We start from the raw sequence: 27,751 nt of genomic DNA on the forward strand, positions 1-27,751 counted from the left end.
GTATTCAATTTATCTTGTAAAGGTATCCCTGATAATGCAGAATAGAACTCAATCATGGGCCTGGGATTCCACCAATTATGAGGATGTTATTTTCTCAAGGACATTTTGAGATCATTCTTGAAGCCTTTTCTGTCTTTTTGGAAATCTTTTTGCAAGCATGGGGTTCACAGTAGAGTGTTTGGTTCCAGTCACTGTCAAGAGGTATGTAGATGGTTTGGCTTTCCCATCAGAGCTGGCTGAAATCAATCAGAGCCTGGGAACCTGGGAGTGTTGGGCTGGGAGAAAATTATGAAATTGGTTCGCTTATCCTGCTGCTGCCTTTGGAGGATTTTGCAAATATAGAAATGTTGGTATTTCTGCAGTGCTATGGGGTATCTGGTGCAAGTAGGCCAAGTGTACTAGAGGCAGAGCACCACTACTGATTAGTAGTGCATGGGCTTTGTGTAAGGTTCAGATATCTAGATTATTGAACAGGCTTTTCCTCAGATGGTAAATCTATGCTGGTACACTGAATGTGATCTCTCATATCCTAAGATACAGAAAATTATTCACAATTTCTTGGGTCTTATTGTGAACCATTTGTTGTTGCTCAGTTGGAACATGTTGGTAGATGATCTTTAGCTTGCAAAGGTGTAGGGTCAGTCCTGTTCCCTTTATGCTTCAAGGAATGAGTTGTTAACACCTTGAACTCAGCCTCTCAATGTGCATTTCCGTGAGCATTGTCTGCAAGCTGCCTCTTTATAACCAAGGTTGGAGTGATTTGGTTCTGAAGTGGAGGTAATGGAGATTGAACTTAATTCTCCACCCCACTCCCACATTGATCCCTCTCTTTTTGTGTGAAAAACAAAGTGCTGGAGGAACTCAGCAGGTTAGGCAGCATCTGTATGGAGAGATGAACATACTATGTTTTGGGCCAGACCCTTCTTCAAAAATCAGTCTGAAGAATGGTCCCAACCCGAGACGTCGTATGTCCATTTGCCTGCATATATTCTGCTTGCCCTGCTGATTTCCTCCTATCCTTTGCTTTTTGCTCAAGATTCCAGCATCCGCAGTCTCATGTTTTTGCCTTTGAACATTACCCCGTCAATATATGCTCACTGAACTGTACAATTAATTAAACTATTTCAGATAATAGATCTTTCTAGTTTGTAGTGAAACAATTTTTTTTAGCATAGCATAGATTTTTCCAGCTCAAGTTCTCTCCAATTCGTTTTTTGGGGGGGGGGGGGGGGGAGAATGAGGATTGTGTGTTCTTCAGCATAAGATTCTGCCAAAGAGAGAGGATCCTGCCACAGGTGGGATCCTGTCACAGAAGAGAGATCCTGCCATGGCAGAGGGGATCCTGCCACCGAAAGGGGGATCCTGCCAGAGGGGATCCTCCCACAAAAAGGGGGGGGGTCCTGCCACAGCAGAAGGATCCTGCTGTAGGGAGCGATACTGCCACAGGGAGGGGATATTGTTACAGAGTGAATTATAATCACAGATTACTGAGTTCCTGGGGAAGAAGACTCTCACCGGTCGCAATGCTGAGGTGTTTGAGAGCAGGTACCTCATTGACACTCCACCGTCTCCATGCAGCGTGAGACAGCACTCTCGCGAGACGGCGTCCGTTGCTTGTCTTGGAGCCGCAGCGCGCTCGAGGGAAGCCGCAGCACCCGATAGGCCGAGAGCCGCGTCACGTGGCCGGACCGGCTTCCCGGCGGCCTTTGCGTCGCGTGGTGATAACGAGAGACGAAGGGACGAGAGGCAGAGTGTGGCAGCGACGGCGGGGGCAGCGGACACAGTGAAACGTTCCCGGAACAGCGCGCTCGGCCTTGTATTTTCCTTCGATATTTCGCTCTCGTGTATAAATATACTCTTAATTTCTGCGTCGGTGGAGCACAGAAAACGAGAAGCGAACAGGAAATCCTCAGAGGAATTTTTTTTACCCCAATTACCCTTTTTGTTACCTGTCCCGAAGGGGGAGAGAGGGAAAAATATAAAATAACATCGTTTTTTTTCCTGGTCAGAATTTCCCCACTTTTTTTCCGTTATGAGTCATGTGGCCATCGGAAATGTACTGGATCTAGATCAGCAGGTGAGTCAGCGGCAACTTGACTTGATGCCTCTTTCCGCGGCGGCGTGATGTTGAATGATTTATGTGCGTTTCGTTGAGGGAGGGGGCAGCGAGTGGATTCCTTCCCACTTTTATCTTTTTCTCCCTCCCTCCCCTCCATGGCCGGTTGCGGGAAGTCCGCCGACAATGGAGACTTTTGTGTGTCTCGGAGCCGCCCCGCGACGGGGAGGAGTTCGTTTTTAATGTATTAAAGTGTTAAAAAAAAACAAAATGGGACACTTGTCCCTTTCCGCTTCTTAACTTTGAGGTCCTTTCTGATTTCTCTCTCTCCCTCTTCCCCCCCCCCCCCCCCCCTCTTGGAGTTACGAAATGCGGTGGAAAAATAGTCGGGCCTTTGTCTCCTTCGGCCGCGGAGATGGGGATTGTTTGTTTTTTTTCGGAAACCCGTCACTGCTTTTACTTTTAAATCCAATTGAATTTTAACATCGGTGGAGTATCACTTCAGGGTTTTGACCAAGATTTCGGAAAGCGAAGGGGTAGGAATTGACTGGTTTCCATTGTATACTTTGGGAAATAACATTAACTCCTGTAATGGCGGCCTTTGTGGTGAGCTGCCAACTATTCCCTCCACCGGCGACAGTAGCAGATTAAATATTTCCACGTGAGCACTTGTTTTAAAACCCGTCATTTAAAGCTCGACGCATCCCATTGCATTCCCTGAAAACCACCTCCATTCCCAAATCTACACAAACTTGATATTTTCAAGATGGATAAGGAAAAGGGTGAACTCAGGTTGATCAAACAATTCCATGAAATTACCAATTTCAAAACCAACTTTAACTTACCATCGCTTTCTTTTTTCGAAATATTGAATTGCATTTTTCAGGTTTTACTTCTGTTTTCATTTTTTTCCCCGTTGTGGTTATTTGACACGATTACATAACTTTATCGTATTACTCTCACCAGAAAGCCTGGCCTCCTTTGAATTTTTTTTCTTGAGCTGATCATAGTGGCCTGGTGCTATAACTTGGTTTGATCGTTTCAAATTTAATAAATGCACCGATTAGACCTTTGAATAACCAGTTATATTTACGACTTTAAAAAAAAATCGTTCTATTGTTAAACATTTAAATTCAAAGGAACGGCATATTTCAAACCAATTTTAGATGAATCGATTACTGTTTTCCTGTTTACTGGAAGTCCGTGCGCTAGGAAACTGCGCCATCATTGTGTCTGGCGCAGCATGTTATTAGCTGAAGCATGAGCCCTCAATCCCTGCGGCCGAATCAAGGACCACCTCCCCTCCCCCCAAAGTTCGGTTCCAGATAGGGTTGCAGAGCTATTTTCAATGTTGAGAAGGTAGTGTTTAAAAAAAATACAATAGATGAAATGAATCGCTTGAAAGGAGGTGGAGTCTAAGTAAAACATTAAAATGAAGTAGGGTGTGATTAATTTCTGACGAAATCGTAGTGTATACGTCCCGAAGACTGACGGGCGTGGAAGGACCGTCACAAAGGTTTAAGTTTCCTGTAAACGTAACGAACGTGCGATGCCATTTTTTTCGTGACGCTTTGCGGTAATTTTCATGGAACCAGAGCCCCACGATGTAGGAAACATGGCTTAGCGACCCTTTGCATTGAGTGCATTTGTACGTCATTGATGAAATGTCCTCATCGCCAAATTCTATCCTGCAGGATTCTGCAATTTGTTATGCTGCTGGGTGGTACATTAGTCGTGGGCTGGTTTTGTTGCAGTTGGTCGTCGGCTTTCCAGGCTCTCCTGCAGCTAAACGGAATGAGAGATCAATGCCCTCTTCATGACATCCGAAAGCTTTTTAACAATTTTCAAATTTCAACCATGAACCCAGAAAGTGAGCGTTTTACTTTAAGGTTTTGTATCCCTTTGAAAATGTCCTATTGAATTTCGCAACAAAAAAGACTCCAATTGTCAAAATTATTTCCATTGAGTTTGGATTTGTGATCATGACACCCAAAATTGTCTTAAGGGCACTTGGTTGAAATCCCTCAAATGGAGTTCATTGTTGTACAGGACAAGAAACTTGAATGCTTGGTAATTGGCACAATACCATTTTAAACAGTAAAAAATACATTTAGGACAATAGCATGGAAATCAGAAATCACTACATTGCTTATTCTGGAGCCAATTTAAGCAATTCGTTTTTTGTTCACCTGTGAGGAAAAATCTATTTCCAGAAACTCCTGGTGACTGTTTTGGCAGCTTTTTACATGTCAGTCAAAAGTTGTTTACAAATGAGCTGAGTGAAGGATGCTTTAAAGAAACAAGATATGGGTAAAATTAGAATGCCATGGGAGGACTGGGATCAAAGTAACATGTGGGGGAGTTCCTAGCCAAATTGCTCACTGACTATTAAAGAATTTGGATCAAACAATCTTTAACCCTGGATCTTCATCCTTTGTGAAGAATTTAGATCAAACAATCTTCAACCCTGGAGCTTCATCCTTTGTGAAGAATTTAGATCAAACAATCTTCAACCCTGGATCTTCATCCTTTGTTTCCCCTTTACTCAATCCTGTCAGTTAAGTGTTCAGGGGAATCTCATTTTAAACATCACCATAAGCGAAAAGTATGCTTATTTGTGGCACGGACGTTGAATAAACACTTCACCACAAAGGATGGCTTATTGCACTCAAGAGTTTCATTTGTAAATTGGAAGTGCAAAATCTAGTCCCTCAGCGTAAAAAAAAAAAAACCCCCCTGAGTGGTTGGGGAAATAACCGTGTAGTTATTATGAGGGTGAGCAATGCTCAACTTATACCAGAAGACATGGTTTGTTTCCATACTGTGCTGCTAAACAAATGACCAGTTAAACTATGAATTAAGAAGCTATTGTCCCGAATCTAGAACAATTTAATCTAGAGAACAATCTTTTTATTTGGTTTATGTATTTTGAATTAAAAAAAATATTGTTTGATGCCTGGCATGTTGAAGGGGTAATGCGCCTCTACTTAAGGGGGAAAATCTGAGCATGTGAAAAAGATACTGGTAACTGGATGTGTAGTAAATAACTTGTTAGTTTTTTCCAGTTGTAGATTAAACACTTTATCTAAATCTTCACATTAACCCACACATGCTTAATGGAATTTTAAGTGTGATGACAGGAATGCACATAACTGCTAAACTAAGTAGAGCATAACATTTGAATACACACGCAGTGATCTTGGTTTTATTATTGTCTATTTTGAGTGCAAATTACTTGTGAAGGAATTCCAAATCAATATAGTCGAGCTGGGGAATGGCCATTTATTATGAATATTTATATAATTAATTGAGTCTATTAGTACTCGGTTATACAAGGATGAGGTTTAAAGTTAGACAAACATACTGCATGAAGATAAATTGGATGTGTGCAAGTATGCTTAATCTGAAGACAAATAACAAAGTTGAGGTCTGTGTGAAAAGGAAATGCAGATGCTAGCTTACACTGAAGATAGACACAAAATGCTAGAGTAACTCAGTGGGACAGCCAGTATCTCTGGCGAGAAGGAGTGGGTGACATTTTGCGTTGAAATTATTCTCTGACATCTTCAATGTATTTAGGTATTTCCAGACATCTGGTTAATGCAAAGCAGGATAGTGGGTGTGGTGAGGATATTTTCTCTAGTGGGAGAGTTTAGGGACAGATCATAGCCTCAGAATAAAAGGATGTTCCTTTAGGAAGATGAGGAATTTCTGTAGCTGGTGAATCTGGAATTCATTGCCACAGAAGGCTGTAGAGGCCAAGTGAATGGGTAATTTTAAAGTGGAGATAAATAGATTATTAATTAATATGGGTGTCAGCGGTTATGGGGGGACGGCAGGAGAATGGAGTTGAGGGAAAATAAATCAGCCATGATTGAATGGTGGAGTAGACTTGATAGGCCGAATGACCTAATTCTGCTCTTATCACTTATGATCATGAATTTTGATACAAGTTTTGGATTGGGTGTGGCAGGTGAAGAAATGACTAGGGTGTGCTTGGGAGTTGTGATAGAACAAATCTTCTCAACTAGAGCAGGCTGAAGAGTAGTTGAATATAAATGGCTATGTTACTGAGATGAATAATTGTAGGCCAGAGCAATTGTTAGTCTTTCATTTGCTAGTTTGCCCGAATGAGAATGCTCGTGGCTACATGGATGTAGATGGACAAATGTGAAAAGTAATGTTAGTTTTTCCTGAAGGTCACACAGCAAAGTAAGAGCATGTGGCTTGGATTACAGAAACACTGCAAGAAGTTACTTGAGAGCAATTAAGGAAAAGAGTTGTGAATACTTCATCCTTCCCAAGGAATTGCACCGTGCTTTTTAAATCATGGGAATGAGTGAAACGTTTGTGTTCATTGCCTTGCCTTGAAGTTGGTGTAAATGCTGCTTAAAATGGCAGACAGTGATTTGTTTTATCTATTCAATGATAAATTTGGAAAACAAAAACATCTTGTATTGAGATTTTTAAAGGGGGCCCCCTGGAGGCTCTTTGCAAGCATTGCACTGGTTTACAGATGTTGATTAGAGAATTTCAGTTGAGCATTTTACAATTTTAGTTCTGAGAGAAAACCTGGAAACACTCTTTGACATATCAGGTCTACATGGACCATCGATCACTCATTACCACTAGTTCTGTTTTCCTACACCATTGGGCGCTAATAATTAATGCAGAGCAGCTCTTCCTAACTAAATATAAGAGGAAGCATTTGGCCGATAGAATCTTTGCTGACTTTTGGGGAGAAGCCGTATCAATTCCATGGGTCCCTGCAATTTTTAAATGAAATACTTGCCTTTAATTGCTAAACACTACTGGTGGAACTTTGGCAGAGACCCTTACAGATACTTGGAAATTGTCCAAACTGCATGGATCCAGATTCCTGCGGCAGCTTCACTAAATGGTGTGCCACCATGCTGCCCTTTCAGGAGCTCAGTCTTGTATATCTCGTATAACTATAAATTCCAATTCCTGTAGTCTTGTGCTGTATAATTGATGCGGACTTTAATTTCCCACTCAGCACATTAGCCAGAATATTACAGCAATTTAAATCGTGGATGATAATGTAAGTTGTTGGCATTTCTACTGTAAGCCTTTTAATATGCATTTTATTTATTTCAGCTTGCTGGCCTAGACTTGACATCGTCTTCAGGTGATGCTCAAAGTGCTGGAGGGGCTGGTAGTAAGTAGCAGCTATTTTGCCACAGCAGTGATCTAGAGATCAGGACTGCATTACATTTCTATTATGCCAGTGTGCCAAAATGGTTGCACTTAATTTGTCTTTGGAATTTTCTTGGGTATTTTGGATTCTGAACTGATTTATCCAAAGGCAGAGGGTTGTTGTGGAAGGGTGTTCTGGCTGGATATCAAAGGAATAGAGCTAAAGGAATAGAGCTAATAATAGTGTAATGAAAAGTATATGGTAACTTATTCTGCAATAATATAATGCATTGTGCCTATCGTAACATTAAAGACAGATGGTGGTGATATGGGTTCAGTAAAATGATCCATTAGTTGCAATCTTGTGTAAACCTTTTCATTGGGGAGGGGCACTAAGGGGTTAGTGAACTTCAGGCACATTTTTTTCCCTTCTGCTGGCTTTTCAAAAATGTTTTTAATAGCTGCAAGTATTTTTCACAATAACAGTTAAGGCTCTGTTACCTTGTTCAGTCTTTGCACAAATGTTAGAAGCAAGTGCTGATTAACGTCGTCTATCGTCTAATTACTGAGGCTTTTTTTCCAAGGCTGTTAATTCTTTCAATTTCTAAAATAATGTGGTTCTTTAGTTCCTCATCCAAAAAATATGGTGCATAATCCACAGTGGCTTTAGTATTTTGGATAATGAACTGAATCCAAAGGCAGTGGGTTGTGGTGGAAGGGTGTTCTGGCTGGACATCTGGACCATTGTATTCATCCAGGATCAGTGCTAGGACTTATTGGACAAAAATGTAGAGTTTGGAAGTCTTTGTTAGGCTACTTTTGGGCTATATTCAGTTCTGGGTGCCTAATGCAGGTATAGCAGCATGCTGCGTGGATGAGGGGGTATTGACTATAATGGGAGTTTGGGCACAGTTGGACTGTTTTCTGTGGTGTGTTTAAGGCTCAGGGGAGTCCTGGTAGAAGTTTATAAAATTGAATGGCATAGATAGAACCTTTTTAAGAAGTTGAGTTTGCTATGTGGGCTTAAAGGCCTGTTCCTGTGCTGTTTTATGGATAGTGCAGCTGTCTTTGCACATCAGGATCATAACCATTATTTTTGTAAATTTGGCGCTACATTTGCAAATCCAAGACATGTTCTACTTAGCTTAATTTAATATGACCCACCAGGTTCTGGGTGGAAAGCATGTTTAAAGTTGTTGGGTTCGTCCAAAAATATTCATTATTATTGGGCAAGGAATCGAGGGGCTAGGCTGCAGCAAATTAGATTTCTGATGTAGCCTGCAAACGTTAGTGTCCTTTTTTTCCTTGGTGTCATTGGTGTTCATTTTTAAGCAATCAAAGGTGTGTCTTTGGGTTCTAGCAAGGTATGATAATGGGTTAGTGGTTAACTACAGTAATTAGAAGTAACCTGGAGACATGAACAAAATCCTGACAATGGTGGTTGTGGAATTGTTAAAATGTGGCTTTTAAAAGCTATATGGAGTAATGCTGACCATGGAAGTAGTCATTTTAAAAGACTAGTTGAGGTTCTTCAGGGACATTTGTTTCAATAACCAGTTGGCATCAAACCTATATTTGCATTCAGGCAACTAGAAATCCTATTTAAAATAGGACCCTGCACATGCTTGACATTAACCACTGCCAGCAAACCTCCAACTGCTACCTTGACATTGAAAAGCATTATCACTACAGATTCCCCCAATTGATTGCACGGCCCAGTTTGAATAGTGGAAGGGATGTTCCAGCTAATTTGATTGCACCTGTCGCAGCAGAAGCAAAGTCAGCAGAGCCTATGACCTCATCCACTGTGATTTCTTGCAATGTAGTTGTGGTATACATTGTCAACAAAATGCTCTGTACTTCCCTGGCTATCAGTTGTAATCTCCTTCCCAAAACATGACCCCTGCCATAATGGAGAGGAGCATCAACTTGTCCCAGGTTGCACAGTTCACTGAATAGGGAAAAGCCATTCTCTGGGTTTGAATCCTAAACTTGAGTAAGCATTTACAACATTCTCGTGGATTTCCTTAAACCACTAAAGCATATGCAACATCTAGAATGCATACAGCATGAAACTTTGTTTTAACTTAACTTATGTTTAAATTAACTTTCTCTTGTCTCCAAATCTATCACAGTACTGTTCTGTTAGAGGTAGAATTTTAAACCTCTGGTCAAGAGTATATCTCATGTTGGGAATTGCTTAAATAGATTTTTAAAATAAATTAAGATTAATGACTTTTGTTCATGTTGAATATTTTCAATGTTGTATCTACCTCTTCCCCATCTTTAGAAGGTCGTTACATTCCTCCACATCTAAGAAATAAAGAAGCATCCAAAAATGGTAAGTCATATCATTCATGGAACTGATGAGTGACCCGAGGACATTCTCTATTTTTGGAGATGACCAGGAAACTATGGGGAGGAGAATATTATGCACTGCTGGGAATTGACATGGTACCTAAACTGTCTCAGGTCATTAACATTTTGCATATAACATGTAAAGCTTGTGCGTGTAGATAAATCATTGCTTTACATGTCATCTTTTGTGCTCAATGCTCTGATTCAACTTAAACTCCATTATCTTTATATTCCACTAAATCTGTAAATATTCAGTAATGCTTGTAGCTGTATCTTTGACTAATTCAACATTAAGATGCCTGTTTTGGCAATGTTTTCCATGTGAATTATCCAAAAGCCAACATAAATTTGTGTGGATATAAGCACTCTAGTTTCTCAAATGCTATACAGGCACTCCCCAATGTGTAAACTTGTACTTGGGTAAACAATGCACAATTGCTCGTCCTGTTTTCTGAATGACATGTGTTATTGCAACAGGTGAGTGTTCCCATTTGCTTCAGTTATAAGTGTCACCCAGGCTTGGTTGTGACACTGGGAAATGGAGCAAGGCTGTGGAGAGCAACACCTAGGCAACTCACTGATGTCCTGCACAAAGTGCAGGCCTTTCTTCACCAGCTGCCGCACCGTCCGGTTAATAGCACTTTGTTCATTGGCAAGCTTGGCCATCATAGGTGTTCTCACCAGGTGCCATTTCCCTCTGTGGCCATTGCTTTGTCTACCCTGAAGACTTCAGTGATTCTGGAGGGGGAGCAGCGGTGTGGACAAAGCAATGGCTAACAGGAAGAAGTGAAAGCTAGTGAGAGGAGAGGGAGCCCCACGGTGACTGAACACATCCTGGCAGTGGCCTGAGTGCGGTCAGCCAGTTGATATAAAGTGAGCTGGACGGTGGCTGCCGGTGGAGGAGAGCTCGCTGGTGCTGACCAACAGCATTGGCACCTGACTTTAAATTGTAACAACGCAATGCTATTGTAACTCAGCAGGTCAGGCAGCATCTCTAGAGAATATGGATGGGTGATGTTTCGGTTCCAGACCCCTTAGTCGTTTTGTGTATTAACCAGCATCTTTAGTTCTTTATTTCTACCTAGTTTTAAGGAGGTTCCAATTTGCATTCAATCTGATTGTGTAAGGGTTTATTGAATGAGTCTGTATGAAAATTGAAGATTTATTGTCTAGTTTAAAAAAAAAAGTGTTTGGGTGGTTTGCGTACTTGCAGGTTATTGGTCTATTTACGCAGCAGTGCAAGACTGCTGGAACACTGCTGTTGTGGATAGAATTGAGAAGAATATTTCATCATGCCCACTAATCTAGAAGTGATTTCAGTTTCTTTGAGTGTTGGGGTATCAACCAAGGTACAAGTATTTTTATACCTGGTATTGCGTAATGGAATTAGATTTCATAGTCTGATCTCCTGGGGAAAGTGTGGCAATAACACTTATGGGTCCAGTTTGAGAGTGAAGCTTGAATCTTGTAACTTTTTTGTTTGAGGCTACTGCAATGATATCGAGCTCGGGTAAATCTAAGGTATGCTCCTGTAAGGAATTGCATGAAGGATGTGCCAACTGTGGCTAATTACCTTATTAAAGTAATTACAAGAAAAGGCATAAGGTAAGCCCTGTTCATGTAATGGATTTTTGTCCCCTCAGAATTCACAAATCACTACCGAAAAATTGAGATAGATTCCCTCTTATGGAATTTATAGTAACATTGATTGCAGAAATTTGTCAATTTTATTTAGGCATGCTAAATGTAGGATAATAAATGTTAAAGTCATTTGCCTCTGTCCAAGTCGTCAACTAATGCAGTCTTGCCACAGTCATTCTTTGCAAGGCCTTTTCTCTGATGCATTGTTTTGTGATGAGCTGCAGGTGCCATGGACAGACATTATCCCCAAGGCTCCTGCTTCATCTTTCTCCCAAGAATCAGGAAATGCCTTGCGGTGAAGACTGGCAATGCTGCTAAATTCTAAATTATTTTGGATTGATGACCATGGTAGAAGACCCAACATATTTTAATGACCTGCAGGGCATTATAACTAGAACAACTTTTGGAAGAAAATTGTTTGCATTAAATGATGGCAGAGTTTGGGCTAGGTGGCCTACTTTTTTCAGCTGGTCAGGCAGCATTTGTGGGTCATCACAGGTACTATTTTGGGTTGAAGGCCCATTGAATTGAGTTGTTCTGCACCTTTTCCTTCACTTCAAGGAAGTAGTAGGTAGACTAATAGGGTTGAAGGTTGACCAGATCTGTTGACATGATGGTTTACATCAGGTTTTAATGGTTGGAGAATGTGATTGTAATCCTCAAATTCTCTGGATGGTTCCAGAGGATTTGCAAACTATCACCCTTGGTTCCAGAGCCTTGCCATATTAGCTGTTTTGCAGGACCAAGAGGTAATGTCTGGGGGAGAGATGATGGGATGGTGATTTCAGATTACAAAATGGCAGATTCAAATCTAGCTCTTGGTTTAGTTTATGGTCACTTGTTTCAAAGTCCAGTGGAAAGCATTTTTGTTGCATGCTAACCAGTCACAATACACGATTACAATTGAGCCGTTCAGTGTACAGATGCATGATAATGGGAATAACGCTTAGTGAAAGGTAATTTCATTAAGATAGTCCAAGGGTTTCCAATGAGGTAGATGGTAGCTTAGGACCACTTGCTGTTAATAGGATGGTTCAGTTGCCTGGTAACAACTGGGAAGAAACTATCACCGAATGCAGTGTGATAAAATGCTTCTACTCAACTTATCTGTAGGAATTGGTGAGTTGTTTTGGGCATGCTGAACTTCCCAAGCCTTCTAAAAGAGGTGTTGGTGTACTTTGCCATTGCTTTGATATGGCTAGTCCAGGGTAAGTTGTTGATGTTAACTCAACTTGAACGACTTCAATGGGGATAATGGCAGAATAGGTTTGAATTCTACTTTTTGAAATGCTGTGGATTTGTAATGATTAGAGGGTCTGTATGTGCAATTTAAGATACTTGTTAAGTGAGCATAAGTAGATTCTCTTGGATTTGGGTAACAGGTGTTAAATGTTCCTGGGAAGTGCCCCTTTTGACTCTTGTACTTTTTGAAATAGTTGCTTTCCTCTGGCCTTTAAATAATCGTCTGAACGTCAGTCCTATAATCAATTGTTTTCACTGCAGTTTGGAGCCAATTCAGAAGTACTTTTAAAAAGCATTGTTGGGCAGGCATTTCAATAAGTATATCAAGACGGTTCCCTTCTATAACTTGTTGCAAAGATCTAAAATCGTAAACCATTTGAGCTTGTCTTATTTCTAACTAAAGATGTTCCATTTTTAGGAAAACCTGTTTGTCCTCAGATTTTAAACAGTTAAATGTAATTGTTCCTGGATTTAGTTAGTTCCTCATTACTAGAGTATCCCTTCTACCATCCATCCCCAACCCTCCTGTCTAGCAAGCATGCAGACAAACTTAGTGGTAAAAGGCAGATGTTTGAATTATCTTAAGTATAGAAGTACTTGAGCTAGGAGTTGTGCTCATTCCCCACAATATTGTACTTTGAACAAATTACTGTCAAGAATGCACTTTGGGTTTTGTCAGTTGACTGGGTGTAGTGTTTAATCATAAAGAACATCAATTTTATGGACTGGGTTTAATCACTCTTGGGGGTGAATTTGTCTGTTAAAACTTTTTTAAACCAAGTTAGTTTCCATCTCGAATTTTGATAGTTGCCATTTCTTTTCCAGCTTATAATCCACTTGGATCAAATCACTCTCATTTCCCAATGTTGAGGATTTGTAAGTGTACTATGCATTTGTGTGCATAAAGCATGGTGGCCTCATAGTCTTTTGTAGAGATTGTTTAACAAATTTGTTTTTAGTAACAAATTTAATTTGGAGAATTTCCCTCTTCCACTGGATGCTAACAAGCAAAATGTTAAAATCATTAATTTAGAGTGCACTAAATTCTAAACAAAAAAGCTTTTATGGTGTCTTAATTGTAATGCTTCCAATCCTGCCCCCCCCAGTTTAAGTTTAAAGCCAACTGTAGTTTAATGCCTTCCTGAGTGAAAGCTGTTCCATGCTGGTGGGATATTGAGAGATGCTTGTAGGTGGCCTGTCACTACTGCCAACAGTTTTTTGTTGGTATATTACAAACAATGGCTTGTCCAGTTGCTGTCTTTCCAAAGAAACCCCTAGCAGGTGGCCATTAGAACTGAAGTTATCTGGCTGGACCATTGTGCAACATTTAGTGTATCACTGCATGGCAGCAGAACCATATACTAACAATGCATGTGCTACTGAATTTGGGGATATAATTTGTTTAGTTATCTGTGCTATGATTAACAAGTTGTAACATAAATAGGTGAGCATAATATGGAAAATACCTGGTGCAGCATCTTGTGAAGAAAGTTAGTTGCTTATTCTTGCAGAGAATAATTTTTTTAGAGCTGCAGGTTTTGCCAGTGGATTCATGCAGTTCTGGTGGAGGGGACGAAATTGCATGTTGGTTGCCAAATAATAGTTTTTGACCTGCAGTTGCCAGTGATTGTAATTCCAGCTTGGTGAATTTGACTTGCATTTCTCAGATTTGTGACTACAACACTAGCTTTGGTGTTCTCAACCTGCCTGAAGAAACTGGTTAGTTATCCCAAAATTTATCACTGACCTTGTATGACCCTATCATTCCTAAGTTCATGTTTGTTGTGTGAAGTACAATTCTTAAGTTACTTTGTGAATTAGCTAATCATGCAACTGTTTTACACTAGTTTGGGAACATTCTTGTCACTTTGAACTAACCTAATCCAATGCTTTTTAGGTATCTGCTGTTGTTCAACTGACATCTTGGTTGACATAAGCATATGAGCAGTATGTCAGTTCTGACTGCATTGGGCATTGGCATCTCGGCTTTAACAGCTTTGTACCTTATCTGCTAATGATGGCTTCATGAAATTAGACTTGGTCCTTTTAAAATGGTATATGCTATCAATTTGTACACCTCCCTGTCTTCAGATGTGGCATCCTCTATTTGCACTTCACAAGGAGTGCTTGATTAGTTTTAAACGTAGTAATTTTGGTTGTCTGACCTCCATCTGGGGGAGGAACAATGTTCCATAGAATGGAATTTTAACTGTTGACATCTTTAAAATTTGGTCTCTTCAGTATTTCTATGTTATCTAGAAGTGGTGTAACCTGTAGCACTTTTTGCCATGATCTGATCGAATGCTGAATACAAATTGGAATATCAAGTTATTCTATCCCAGCAAAGTACACTTGTGCATGATCCATTTTATGACCTGTTACTTTAATCAGTAGTCTTGCATCCCTGTGCTCCTCTACATTTAGTTTTAATTGTGGTTACATTCTTGCCAGATTACATCATTGTGCACCTGTGATTTAACTTTTCTATTAGGTATACCCGTAATCAAATTTGTTGCAGACCTCTGGATGATTGATTCCACCTTGGCTCAAATTTTGTCTTCTAGCTTTTTCCTAATTATGCAAACCATAAGCACTTGGCTGCATTTCTCTCATCTGCCACTTTAAATTGTTAACCCTAACCATCCAGTCTGCTGCACAAGTCAATTTTGAGCCATGTGCTTTTTAGCCATGTATATTTTTGGGCAGAGCAGTTTATGCAATATCATGCCTTGACCACAACATCCTTTATTTCCTGATCATTCATTACATCTTCTATTTTCTCTTGTGGCTTTGGCCTGCTTGAAACTACTGGGATTGTTCTATTACTGCAAGAATGTCTCCGATTTAAAAAATAAAAAAAAATACATTCTGGAACTGTCCTTGGATGAAGAGATTAAAAGTACCATTAGCAAATTTGCACATGATACAAAGCTGGGTGGCAGTGTGAACTGAGGAAGATGCTATGAGGTTGCAGGGTGATTTGGACAGGTTGTGTGAGTGGGCGGATGCATGGCAGATGAAGTTTAATGTGGATAAGTGTGAGGTTATCCACTTTGGTGGCAAGAATAGGAAGGCAGATTATTATCTGAATGGTGTCAAGTTAGGAAAAGGGGACGTACAACGAGATCTGGGTGTCCTAGTGCATCAGTCACTGAAAGGAAGCATGCAGGTACAACTAATGTGTCCAATCCCTTAATAATCTTACACGTTTCGATAAGATCTCCTCCCATCCGTCTAAATTCCAGTGTATACAAGCCCAGTCGCTCCAGTCTTTCAACATATGACACTCCCGCCATTCCGGGAATTAACCTAGTAAATCTACGCTGCACGCCCTCAATAGCAAGAATATCCGTCCTCAAATTTGGAGACCAAAACTGCACACAGTACTCCAGGTGCGGTCTCACTAGGGCCCTGTACAACTGCAGAAGGACCTCTTTGCTCCTATACTCAACTCCTCTTGTTATGAAGGCCAACATTCCATTGGCTTTCTTCACTGCCTGCTGTACCTGCATGCTTCCTTTCAGTGACTGATGCACTAGGACACCCAGATCTTGTTGTATGTCCCCTTTTCCTAACTTGACACCATTCAGATAATACTCTGCCTTCCTATTCTTGCCACCAAAGTGGATAACCTCACACTTATCCACATTAAACTTCATCTGCCATGCATCCGCCCACTCACGCAACCTGTCCAAGTCACCCTGCAACCTCATAGCATCTTCCTCACAGTTCACACTACCACCCAGCTTTGTATCATCTGCAAATTTGCTAATGGTACTTTTAATCCCTTCATCCAAGTCATTAATGTATATTGTAAATAGATGCGGTCCCCAATTCTCTAAATGCATTCAAGAGAGAGCTAGAGCTCTTAAGGATAGTGGAGTCAGGGGGTATGGGGAGGGCAGGAACGGGGTACTGATTGAGAATGATCAGCCATGATCACATTGAATGGTGGTGCTAGCTCGAAGGGCTGAATGGCCTACTCCTGCACCTATTGTCTATTGTCCTGCCTGCTATAACCTTCTATTTTTGATGTCAACGTTAACCTAGATATTCAGTTTGGTGTGAAACAAAGGTTTTTGTTTATCCAACAAACTTGCTTGTACCCATTTTCCCCGTGCCTAGTTGCAGTTACCTATTTGGCTTTAAGGTAGTTTTAAGTCTGTCAGTACACATTTGACATGGTCAGAGTTGTACAGTATGGAAAGGGGCCCTTCTGCCCTACTTGTGCATGCTGACCAAGGTGCCCCATCTGCTCTAGTTCAAATGCCTCAAGTACCTCTTCTGGCAGCTCATTCCATATCCCCACCACCATTGGTATCTGTTTAGATGTGCAGTTTTCCATAATTCAATTGGTGTAGACTTTGTTTTCTATTTTCTACAGGGTTGAACTAGCATGATCCACTGCTTTCTCTAGTTCAGTAATCAAGAGCCTGTTTCACTGCAGTACAGAGTATAATGTTGATATTGAGACCTTAGGTTGGGTTGTGGAAGGAATTCTGGCAAATAATTGTTTCTGGTCCTAGATTTTGATAGTCCATGCTGAAGTGAATTGAAAAATATTTACAGGGCTGTGGGGAAAAGTTGGAATTTTATTTTGTTATATTTATTATTTTATATCAATGAAGCAATCTTATTTTATTATATCCATGAAGTGAGATTTGAGGAAGGGTGCTTTGTGCTGCATGGTTTTGAATCTGGAGCCTGCTTTGGGGACCAGCTTACTGCTGCAGGTAAATGGAAGGAAAGCCACTATTACCTGGACCAAACATCCCCAGGCAGAATAATTTTAATCACCGCACTTAGCTATGACCATGTATGGGCTGATCAATATATCACCAAGGAGTGCCATACGATGGCTGCCTCGCCAACAGTCTGTCATCTTTTTCCATCTTTGTTTTCAGTTTATTGTAAAATGTTTTTGCTTATCTTTAGTTTTGTATTATGGTGGGGGGGTGGGGGAAGAGAGACTTTAATCCCTTTCCTCGATGGAGATGCGACTTTTTCCGTGTAGTCTCCATCTGCACTGTGGACGTAACTCCATGAGCTGGCGATCTCTTTGCCAGTGATCGACCTCGGAGCTCCACCCGCGTGGGAGCCTGCGGACTTTAACAACATGGAGCTCGTGGTCCCTGACTTGGATGGAATGGATGTGGTGAGGACTAGAGGTCAGTCTCAGAATTAAAGGATGTTCCATTAGGAAGGAGATTAGGGGGAATTTATTTAACCAGTGTGGCGAATCTGTGGAATTCTTTGTCACAGAACGCTATGGAGGCCAAGACTGGATATTTCTACGGCAGAGATAAATAGATTCTTGATTAGTGCGTGTGTCGGTTTATGGCGAGAAGGGAAAATGGGGGTACGGGGAAGAGATATATCAGCCATGATTGAATGGCCAGCCAGTCTGTGAGGGGAAGGAAATTGAATGCCAAGTGCTTAGATGTGTAGTGGATGATGACCCTTGTCTACTGGCATGTCTTTCCATTTACTCAGAACAACCAGTAGGATACTGATGATGATGATGAATGAACATTGTTCAATATACCATATATATCCATTGGTGGAAGTAAGTTGAAATTTGTACAGAATTGAGTGGTATTGTCAACACATTTTGATGTAGACTGTTCAAATATTTGTAGTTTGTGTTGGGTGCCATGCAATCTCAAATTGGTTAAACTTTTTGATATTGCTGATAGATCTTTCTTTCCCCTCACGTAAACTAAGATTCATCAAAAGTGGGATTCTGGATGTGGAGGAAATGGCTCAATGAATGGGTACCATGTTGGAAGACACCGTAGGGTAAATGGTTATGACTGATCGCAGTAGGTTCAACAGAGGATCCATTTAAAATGACACAGGTGGCAGACCAGGTTATTGAAATTGAACAATTAATCCTTGTGCCCAGTGAAGTGCTTGCTCAGGTGTGCAATACTAGCCTGTTTGCAGTATTATCCTGATTGTAGCTGATCAAGCTTACACCAAGGAAAGTTTAAAGTAACATTGGAAAGAGGATTAAGGCTGATGTTAAGGCCACAATTTGAGAAAGCAGGTCTCATGAGTATAAGTGTAAGAAGGAACTTCAGATGCTGGTTTAAACTGAAGATAGACACAAAAAGCTGGAGTAACTCAGCGGGACAGACAGCATCTCTGGAGGGAAAGTATGGGCAACGTTTCGTGTCGAGACCCATCTGACTCTGACGAAGGGTCTCAACCCGCAACGTCACCCATTCCGTCTCTCCAGAGATGCTGTCTGTCCTGCTGAGTTACTCTAGCTTTTTGTGTATCTGATGGGTTTAAGAATGAGGATATTTAGGAAGCAAAAGTCTGTTAAATCTTGCCTTTGACAGAGTGTGCACTTGAATAAATTGAATGTGGGAATGTCAAATAGTTGAAGTAAATGCTTTCTGCTTTCTAAAAGTATGACATTGATACAGTTATATGTGCCCAAATGATTCTCATACAAAGAGGAATGACTGGTGACTATTTTCTATCCAGGTGCCTAGGTTTCTTTATTTTTGGTTATAATTCAAACTTGTTATATTTCTTTTGAAAAAGTGCCAATTGGTCTTATTTATCATCAGATGATCCTCTTATCACCTTGCAAGTCTAAAGTGATTTGTACTTGTAGCTGCAGTTTAATTTATTGCCTTGGTTTATAATGGTGCAGGTATGAAAATTGCATTGTAGGCAGAGGAGGGGAAAAAATCCTGGTAGTGTCAAACTGGAACAAGTGTAACCATGTGGTTAAAAATGAATGCAACAATTTTTAATCTTGTAGGCAACTTAATATCAACTTTGTAGATTGGAATCTACCCCAAAATTCTTCACTCTAAAACTGAAAGACCTAAAAGGTGGTGTGCCCTCGCTGCTCATGCCTGCTGTATAAAAGGTAGAATACTTGGTAAAAGAAGACTAGGGTGAGATGAAGAATTTCAGAGAAGGCTGAATGCTTGGATGCAGTGGATGCTTGGCTGTAAAATTAGCACTTTTTTTATTATTTAATTGCAAGCATTTTTATCATTCCCTGAAAATTTCTCCTTTTGGAGAATCTCGGGTAGTTTTGCTTAAAACTTTAAGGATTTACAAATGACTTCAACAGATTTAAATACTTCCCTCAATACCTCTACAGAAACTTAATGTTGAAGAGAATAAAATGCACCACATAAAAAACAATCATTTGTAATTTATTAGGCCCACAGACCGCATGAAAAGTTAAATGTGTACAATGGCTACTTCCTGTCTAAAAGACTATCTTTCAAATTGTGGTTGGGACTTGCACTTTAAAGGGAGTAAATTTTAATGGACACTGAAGTAGTTCTCTTGGAGTTGATCAGTAAGGGGAGAGGAAGGTTTTCAAATTGGTTGTATTTGTATATTAACAATTTATACTGTTATACTTGGATATTCAATGAGCAGCTAATCACTTGGGGACATTCAATTTTTCTTATTGGTTTTGGTCACATTGACTTTGGTTTTGACTGCTTTGTGGCGAATCTACAAATGATGTCCCGATCCATTTCAGATTACCCAAAATAAATTATAACTGAAGCACCACTTAACATGCTCACCCATTTGCAACTCCCATGTGTGCATGTTTCATGTCTTAAATTTGCAGGGCATAATTCTTTTATCACAGGTTTTGGCTGTGACAAAAATGATGGAGGATGGAGTAACAAGGATGTCAGGGATCCATACAGCAGTTTTGGATCTCGGGCTGACAGGGGAAAATCAAGTTTCTTCAATGATCGTGGCAGAGGAAGGTGAGCTAAATTTGTTGTACTGTCTAAATCAATTGCAATAGTTTGTTTTCCTTCATTTACATTCATTCACAAATTGTGCAAAGGACAAGTCTATAGTTTTCTTTCTATATTCCTATCAGGTATGATGACCGTGGCAGGGGAAATGATGGTGCTTATGACAACTTTGGAAGCCGCAATGACCGTGGTGGATATGGCAGAACGGATCGTGGCTCTGGCTCTCGTGAAGGTGGAAATAGCCGCTGGGTTGAAGACAAACGAGATGAAGATGACTGGTCAAAACAGTTGCCATCAAACGAACGCATGGAACAGTAAGTGTTGAATTAATGGATGGCAAGCAGTAGATTTTCAAATGATCTACATTTCGTTCAACTCATTTCAAAACCAGCTTTCCTGATGACTCCAGGTAGGCACAAAGCTGGAGTAACTCAGTGGGTCAGACAGAATCTGGAGAAAAGGAATAGGTGAGGTTTCGGGTCGAGACCAGAGTCCAGGGAAAGAGAAACGAGAGATGAAGACTGATGGAGAGAGAGAGAGAGATATATAGGACATACTAGACCAAGTGGACCCATTGGGCCCAAACCTCTCCTGCATTGGTGCAGCACCCTCACCGCCCCCCCTCCCTCCCATAAAATTAAAAAATTTAAGCTTTAAAATGTGAATAACGTTAAAAATACAACACCGATTTCAATGAAACTTCCATTAGCACCAAAGGGACGACGGTGAGTACGGTGGGCCTAACATTGTTGTGGTATCGTGTACCGTTTCGGCTGTAATTCAGGAACTAGCTAACAAACGAGTTTTAGTATATAAACATAGCACAAAAAGTAAGGAAATTTGTGTTTGGTAGATTATTTCTTTGTTGTAACAATGCTTCTTGGCAATAAATCTTATACCGTTGGAAAGCCTGTTTATTTCCCTTTTAAATGGTGCCACATTTGTAAGGAACATGCATTTGTGGGATGAGCAGCAGAGCTGAGTACATGGGTTGCGCCCATGAAAATAAGAAGCATTGTTACAACAAAGAAATAATCTACCAAACACACATTTCCTTACTTTTTGTGCTATGTTTAGATAGATGAATGAAAGATGTGGAAAAAATTAACGATGATAAAGGAGGCAGGCCATTGTTAGCTGTGTGCTATGTGGAAAACGAGTACAGACAATGAGACTCGCCAAGACGACGTTGAAGTTTATGATCGGGGTGGGAGGGGATGCAAGGGTTACTTGAAGTCAGAAATCTATATTCTTAGCACTGGGTTGTAAGCCGCCCAAGCGAAAGATGAGATGCTGTTTCTCCAAATTTGCGTTTGGCTTCACTCTGACGATGGAAGAGGAGGCTTAGGGCAAAGGTCAGGGGAGTTGAACAACGGTTACGGTAGATGAGATTGGGGAGGTGCAAGCAAACCTCTGCCTAACTTGAAAGGATGGTAGGGCTCCCTGGTTAGTTGGAGGAGGTATAGGGGCAGGTGGTGCTCCATCTCCTGTGGTTGCTGGGGAAGGTACATGGGTACGGAGTGGTTTGGGTGGGAAGAGATGAGTTAACCAGGGAGTTGCGGAGGGCAGAAATAGGTGCAGAAGGATAGTTGTGACTAGTGGTGGGATCTGGTTGGAGGTGGCAAAAATGTCAGGATTATGTGGATATGTGCCTGCTGATGGGGTGAAAGCTAAGGACTAGGGGGACTCTCCCTGTTGCGACTCAGGGAGGTGGAGCAAGACTCCCCAAGTCTAAGTATAGTTCAACCTTTGAGACAATTGTAAAAAGTTTGCATTCAAATAACATTTTTGCTGTTTTTCAATTTATCTTTAATGTGTTATATGGTGTCTTGGATGAACTCGTTTATTATACAGACACTCTTCTATAATTTTCAAGTAAATTCTGTTCCTCTGGGCTTTGGTCCAAGTTTTCCCATAATTGATAACTCTTGTACTCTCTTGCATAGGGGGTTAGTGCTAGTATTTAATTGTTCCAGGATTCCAAAATTGTGGAATGCATGATACTTGCCAGTAAAGATTTTGCTCATAATCTAACCCTAGGAGTCTGTGCAGCCAGAATAATACCCTGGTAAACTAGATTTGCTTTTCATAAGAAATTGATATTTAGATTATTAGTTGATTGATGTTTAGAGTATTAGCCTTCATGTACTCCCTGGGCCTAGGCAAAAGCAAATTCGGATTCAGATGAGGGAATTTAAAACATTTTGTGGGTGAAGGGCAAGAAGCTGTTGGAGAATTGAACAATGCACTACTTGGTGTTTCCATGTGTATTCGCCTTAATCTTGAGTTTCTGTTTTCTGGCTGCTTAGTTTCTACGTTTGAATTTTAGATGGGACCATTAATTTAATTGAAGCTATGCTGAGTCATCACTCCAAGCATACCTAATCAAAAACTGCAGCAGAATATTTTTAATTTCCTTTAGTTCTACTTGATAACTTTTTGCAGGAGGTCAAAGAATGGGAAGAGCCGTTAATATCTAATGTGATTCTAGTTGAAGTATCCTGAAAGGTCTTGCATTTAATGGAGGAAAGCAGTGATTTTCAGTTTTAGTAGATGGTTTGGTTTTCTTCTAGGGAATTGTTTTCAGCAAGCAACACGGGGATTAACTTTGAGAAGTACGATGACATTCCAGTTGAGGCAACTGGTGCGAACTCTCCAATTCATATTGATACAGTGAGTATATTATTCCATTACATCCTGTTGTTGCAGAACTAAATTAGATGTTGGTCCTCAGTTTTTAATTCATGATACAAATGTGAAGCCTAGACTCTGCATGGTGACTGTCAATACCAGGTATGTTGTATACCATTCTTGTGTTTCAACTTCCAAGAGTTGCCAATAAATAAATGGGTGTGAGAACTAACTTGGTGCTTAATAAATGGGTGTGAGAAACTAACTTGGTGCTTAAACCTGTATTCTTTTCAGTTTCAGGATCTAAACATGGGAGAAATTATAATGTCTAACATTGAACTAAGTCGTTATGATCGTCCAACTCCTGTACAGAAGCATGCAATTCCCATCATTATATCAAGGAGGGACCTGATGGCATGTGCCCAGACAGGTTTGTCATATTTTGGAAGTTGATGTAATGTGCCACTGCAGCTTTGCAGATGGAGGTGGGTTGGTGGAGGTGAATGCACAAATGCTACTTTTTCAGTTCAGTCAGCAATAAGATAAAGCTCAAGAACAATACCTAATTAATTGCACCCGTTAGACTGGAGTACATACAATACATTATCTTTCTACCACTCAATTCCCTTGTTTATTCCCAAATTTCATGCTATAATTTTATTACTTATGATTTGCATGTCTTGTCACTGTCCCAAATATCTGGATTGACTAGTGAGCTTATGTTTTGTCTATACATCTTTGCAGGTTCTGGAAAAACTGCAGCATTTTTGCTTCCCATTCTTAGTCAAATATATGCAGAAGGTCCAGGTGAAGCCTTAAAGTCTGCAAAAGCACAGGTAAAAAGGTTCATGGCTGCTCCCATTCATCTATACTGTCTTTTTGTCTGGCAACAGCATTAATGCATTCATCTGTTCAACAGGATTCATCAAAATATGGTCGACGTAAGCAGTACCCAATTGCTTTGGTTTTAGCACCAACTAGAGAACTTGCAGTGCAGATATACGATGAATCCAGAAAGGTAAAGTTTTATAGACAATACGTGCAGGAGTAGGCCATTCGGCCCTTTGAGCCAGCACCACCACTCAATGTGATTATGGCTGATCATTCTCAATCAGTTCCTGCCTTCTCCCCATACCCCCTGACTCCGCTATCCTTAAGAGCTCTATCTAGCTCTCTCTTGAATGCATTCAGAGAATTGGCCACCACTGCCTTCTGAGGCAGAGAGTTCCACAGATTTACAACTCTGACTGAAAAAGTTTTTCCTCATCTCCGTTCTAAATGGCCTACCCCTTATTCTTAAACCGTGGCCCCTGGTTCTGGACTCCCCCAACATTGGGAACATGTTTCCTGCCTCTAACATGTCCAACCCCTTAATAAACATGTTTCGATAAGATCCCCTTCATCCTTCTAAATTCCAGTGTATACTGGAATTTAAAATTTGTTATGACTCTATTAGTCATAGTGTTGAACAGTGCAGCAATGGAACAGGCTCCTTAAGACCACAATGACTCGTCATAAAAACAAATTGAACTACTTTCTTCCTGCACTTGATCCGCATCACTCCATTCCCTGCATATCCATGTTCCTATCTAAAAGCCTTTTAAATGCCACCATATCTGCTACCGATGGCAGTGCATTCCAGTGACTATGGGGGAAAAACTGGCCCTGCACATCTCAAATATTGTCCATCACCTTAACGCTTTGCCCTCAGTTTATAAAGGTTCTGTTAACCCTATCTATGCCTCAATTTTATTTGCATCTATCATGTCTCCTCGGCTGTTACCACTCCAGAGAAATCAAACTGGAAACCAGTCCTTTGGCTGGCTCCTCTCATTTGCTGTATTGACTGGTAGCCTTCCAAACCTTTCCCATTCTTATCCAACTATCTTTAAAGTTTTAATTGTACCTGTTTTGATATCTAAATCTGGTAGCTCATTTGGATACAGACTATCCTCATGTTTCCCCTATAGCCTGAATCCTATATCCTGGGAGAAAAAGTGTGACGGTTCACTTTTACCATGACCTTTGTTTTCTTGCATAATCCTCTAAGATCACACCCTCCGCTGTCTACACCCAAGGAAAATATTCTACCATATCTGACATCTGTATAAATTGAACACATAAGCCGAAGTAACATCCTGGTGAATCTCTTGCATTCTTTCCAAGTTAAAGACATAATTGACATCCATGTCATTGGAAGCTGATTTACATTTTAAACTTGATATTTTTATTTGCAGTTTGCGTATCGTTCTAAGGTTCGCCCGTCTGTAGTCTATGGAGGTGCTGACATTGGGCAACAAATTCGAGATTTGGAGCGTGGATGTCATCTTCTTGTAGCAACTCCTGGTCGTTTAGTTGATATGATTGAAAGGGGGAAAGTTGGACTGGACTATTGCAAGTATGTGAGACTCCTTTAAAAAGGCACCATTGGAAACCATTTATGCACCTTGATAGATAAATTCTCCACAATGCAGTCAAAGAATACAGATTCAACCTGGATTTCTCGGGTTGTGGGCAACAGGGCTAGTGATTTGTTTGTCAGTTCTACACTTGACACGTCAATTTGTGACGCTTTGCTCTATTTTTGGGAAATATTCAAACCCTATCTTAGTTGCATTAACATGCAGTTTAAATCTGTTTAGTGTTTGCCATCTCCATGCCTTGGTATACTTTCTAGGAATCTCATGCACAGACATTTTTGGTTCTTGGATTGTAATTTCTGAAATGAGCTAGCTCGGTTAAATGTACTGGAATCTTTCCTTCCGGGATTTAACCTCTAAATCACTTTCCTGTGTAATTTCAGCATTTTGGCATTCTGTCATTTTTGAGGCAATTAAATGATATTGCTGAAACTTGATTGTTTTGGAATGCATATTAGGTGTTGAGAAATCATCTTGATCTAAGTTTACAAAGGAAGTGAGAATAGACGGAGCTTGTTCAGCTAAGTAATAACATTACCAGGAAACTAAATAAGTAATAGTTTTCTAGTTGTTGGAACGTGAATTAATCAGAGGCTGCATGGAATTGATGATAACTTCTAAACTAAATTGCTGTAGTGCTCGTTTATTTTGTATGCTAATGAAGATCCTGTTTAGATTTAAAATGGGAGTGAGTGGGAATTGCCTTGCACAGTTGATTTAGTTTTAGGTACACTACTTATTCTCTCATGACATACAAAAATCTTGGGTATCTTCATACATAATCACTGAATTATAAGCATTTTCTTTTAGTCCTGAGCTCTAAATACTTCTAAAAGGTCATAGTTGTTGGTGTTTCTATTTAAACCAAACATGAAATTGCACAGCTGTAAATGTTTGTGCTATGTAAAATAGCTAATCCCATGGTCCCTCAGGCCATACTTGGATATTGGAAAATGGGATGACAAGAATTTGGTTCTTGACATTAAAATGTTGAATGTCTGTTTTATTAGGTATTTGGTGCTGGATGAGGCTGACAGGATGCTTGACATGGGCTTTGAACCCCAAATCCGCCGCATTGTTGAACAAGATGCGATGCCACCAAAGGATGTGCGGCAAACTCTTATGTTTAGTGCAACATTTCCAAAGGAGATACAGGTTTGATACTTAAAGTCATACTGGTTATTTGGGAAAATAAAGTTGCATGAGCTTTCCTCATTGTTAAAAGGTGGTGGTCTTATCAGCTATGTGACCTTGCCATACTTTCAGCAGAGATTAGTTTGTTTAGGGAATAGACAATAGGTGCAGGAGTAGGCCATTTGGCCCTTCGAGCCAGCACCGCCATTCAATGTGATCATGGCTGATCATTCTCAATCAGTACCCCGTTCCTGCCTTCTCCCCATACCCCCTGACTCCGCTATCCTTAAGAGCTCTATCTAGCTCTCTCTTGAATGCATTCAGAGAATTGGCCACCACTGCCTTCTGAGGCAGAGAATTCCACAGATTCACAACTCTTGACTGAAAAAGTTTTTCCTCATCTCTGTTCTAAATGGCCTACCCCTTATTCTTAAACTATGGCCCCTTGTTCTGGACTCCCCCAACATTGGGAACATGTTTCCTGCCTCTAACGTGTCCAACCCCTTAATAATCTTATACGTTTCGATAAGATCTCCTCTCATCCTTCTAAATTCCAGTGTATACAAGCCTAGTCGCTCCAGTCTTTCAACATATGATAGTCCCGCCATTCTGGGAATTAACCTAGTAAACCTACCTTGCCGCCCTCAATAGCAAGAATATCCTTCCTCAAATTTGGAGACCGAAACTGCACACAGTACTCCAGGTGCGGTCTCACTAGGGCCCTGTACAACTGCAGAAGGACCTCTTTGCTCCTATACTCAACTCCTCTTGTTATGAAGGCCAACATTCCATTGGCTTTCTTCACTGCCTGCTGAACCTGCATGCTCCTTTCAGTGACTGATGCACTAGGACACCCAGATCTCGTTGTACGTCCTAACTTGACACCATTCAGATAATACCCTGCCTTCCTATTCTTACCACCAAAGTGGATAACCTCACATCCTAAAGGGCATCCTAAAATTAATTTGGCACTGATTTCAAGGCAGTGATAGTGGAAATCTCCATGAGCTGCAGGTTTGTGAGCTGTGGATTACCTGCACTTTGGTTAAATTCTGGTAGTCTGATAGTTGTGTCCCAGCTGGATAACAGATGTCTCTCGTGAAGAGCTGTAGAGAAAATACATATTCCTAAATTTGTTTATTGAAATCTTAATTGTATTTATTCTTTACACTTGGGTTTCAGCATATCACTTGATAATGAAGCAGCAGTTAGTAAAAATCAAGCTAGAGGGAATAAAGCCAAAGATTTCATCATGTTTTATTTTAATGTCATTGTAACTAACATATTTTAAAAAAATTTGGAGACAGTTTATTTGCTTCTGATCTTAAATGCTGGCATGGACTAGTTTGAACTGCCTA

The 27,751-nt window shown here is 40.4% G+C and overlaps 1 protein-coding gene across 2 annotated transcripts in view; it reads left to right on the plus strand.

Annotated features, from left to right (window-relative positions):
* Window positions 1–1,705: 1,705 nt before the first annotated feature.
* Window positions 1,706–27,751, plus strand: part of ddx3xa (DEAD-box helicase 3 X-linked a) — a 33,896-nt gene continuing 7,850 nt past the window's right edge. The window contains exons 1-11 of one of the 2 annotated variants that reach the window (XM_078409204.1): window positions 1,706–2,077; window positions 7,175–7,205; window positions 9,504–9,554; window positions 20,091–20,214; window positions 20,334–20,522; window positions 22,782–22,881; window positions 23,134–23,269; window positions 23,584–23,675; window positions 23,759–23,857; window positions 25,077–25,237; window positions 26,270–26,414. In XM_078409204.1, the coding sequence (XP_078265330.1) occupies window positions 2,033–2,077; window positions 7,175–7,205; window positions 9,504–9,554; window positions 20,091–20,214; window positions 20,334–20,522; window positions 22,782–22,881; window positions 23,134–23,269; window positions 23,584–23,675; window positions 23,759–23,857; window positions 25,077–25,237; window positions 26,270–26,414 (1,173 nt within the window). In that variant the 5' untranslated portion in view covers window positions 1,706–2,032. Of the gene's footprint in view, window positions 2,078–7,174; window positions 7,236–9,503; window positions 9,555–20,090; window positions 20,215–20,333; window positions 20,523–22,781; window positions 22,882–23,133; window positions 23,270–23,583; window positions 23,676–23,758; window positions 23,858–25,076; window positions 25,238–26,269; window positions 26,415–27,751 lie in introns of both variants that reach the window. The other variant, XM_078409203.1, reaches the window with a different exon arrangement.

Source organism: Rhinoraja longicauda, chromosome 12, assembly GCF_053455715.1.
Source record: "Rhinoraja longicauda isolate Sanriku21f chromosome 12, sRhiLon1.1, whole genome shotgun sequence".
NCBI lineage: Eukaryota > Metazoa > Chordata > Chondrichthyes > Rajiformes > Arhynchobatidae > Rhinoraja > Rhinoraja longicauda.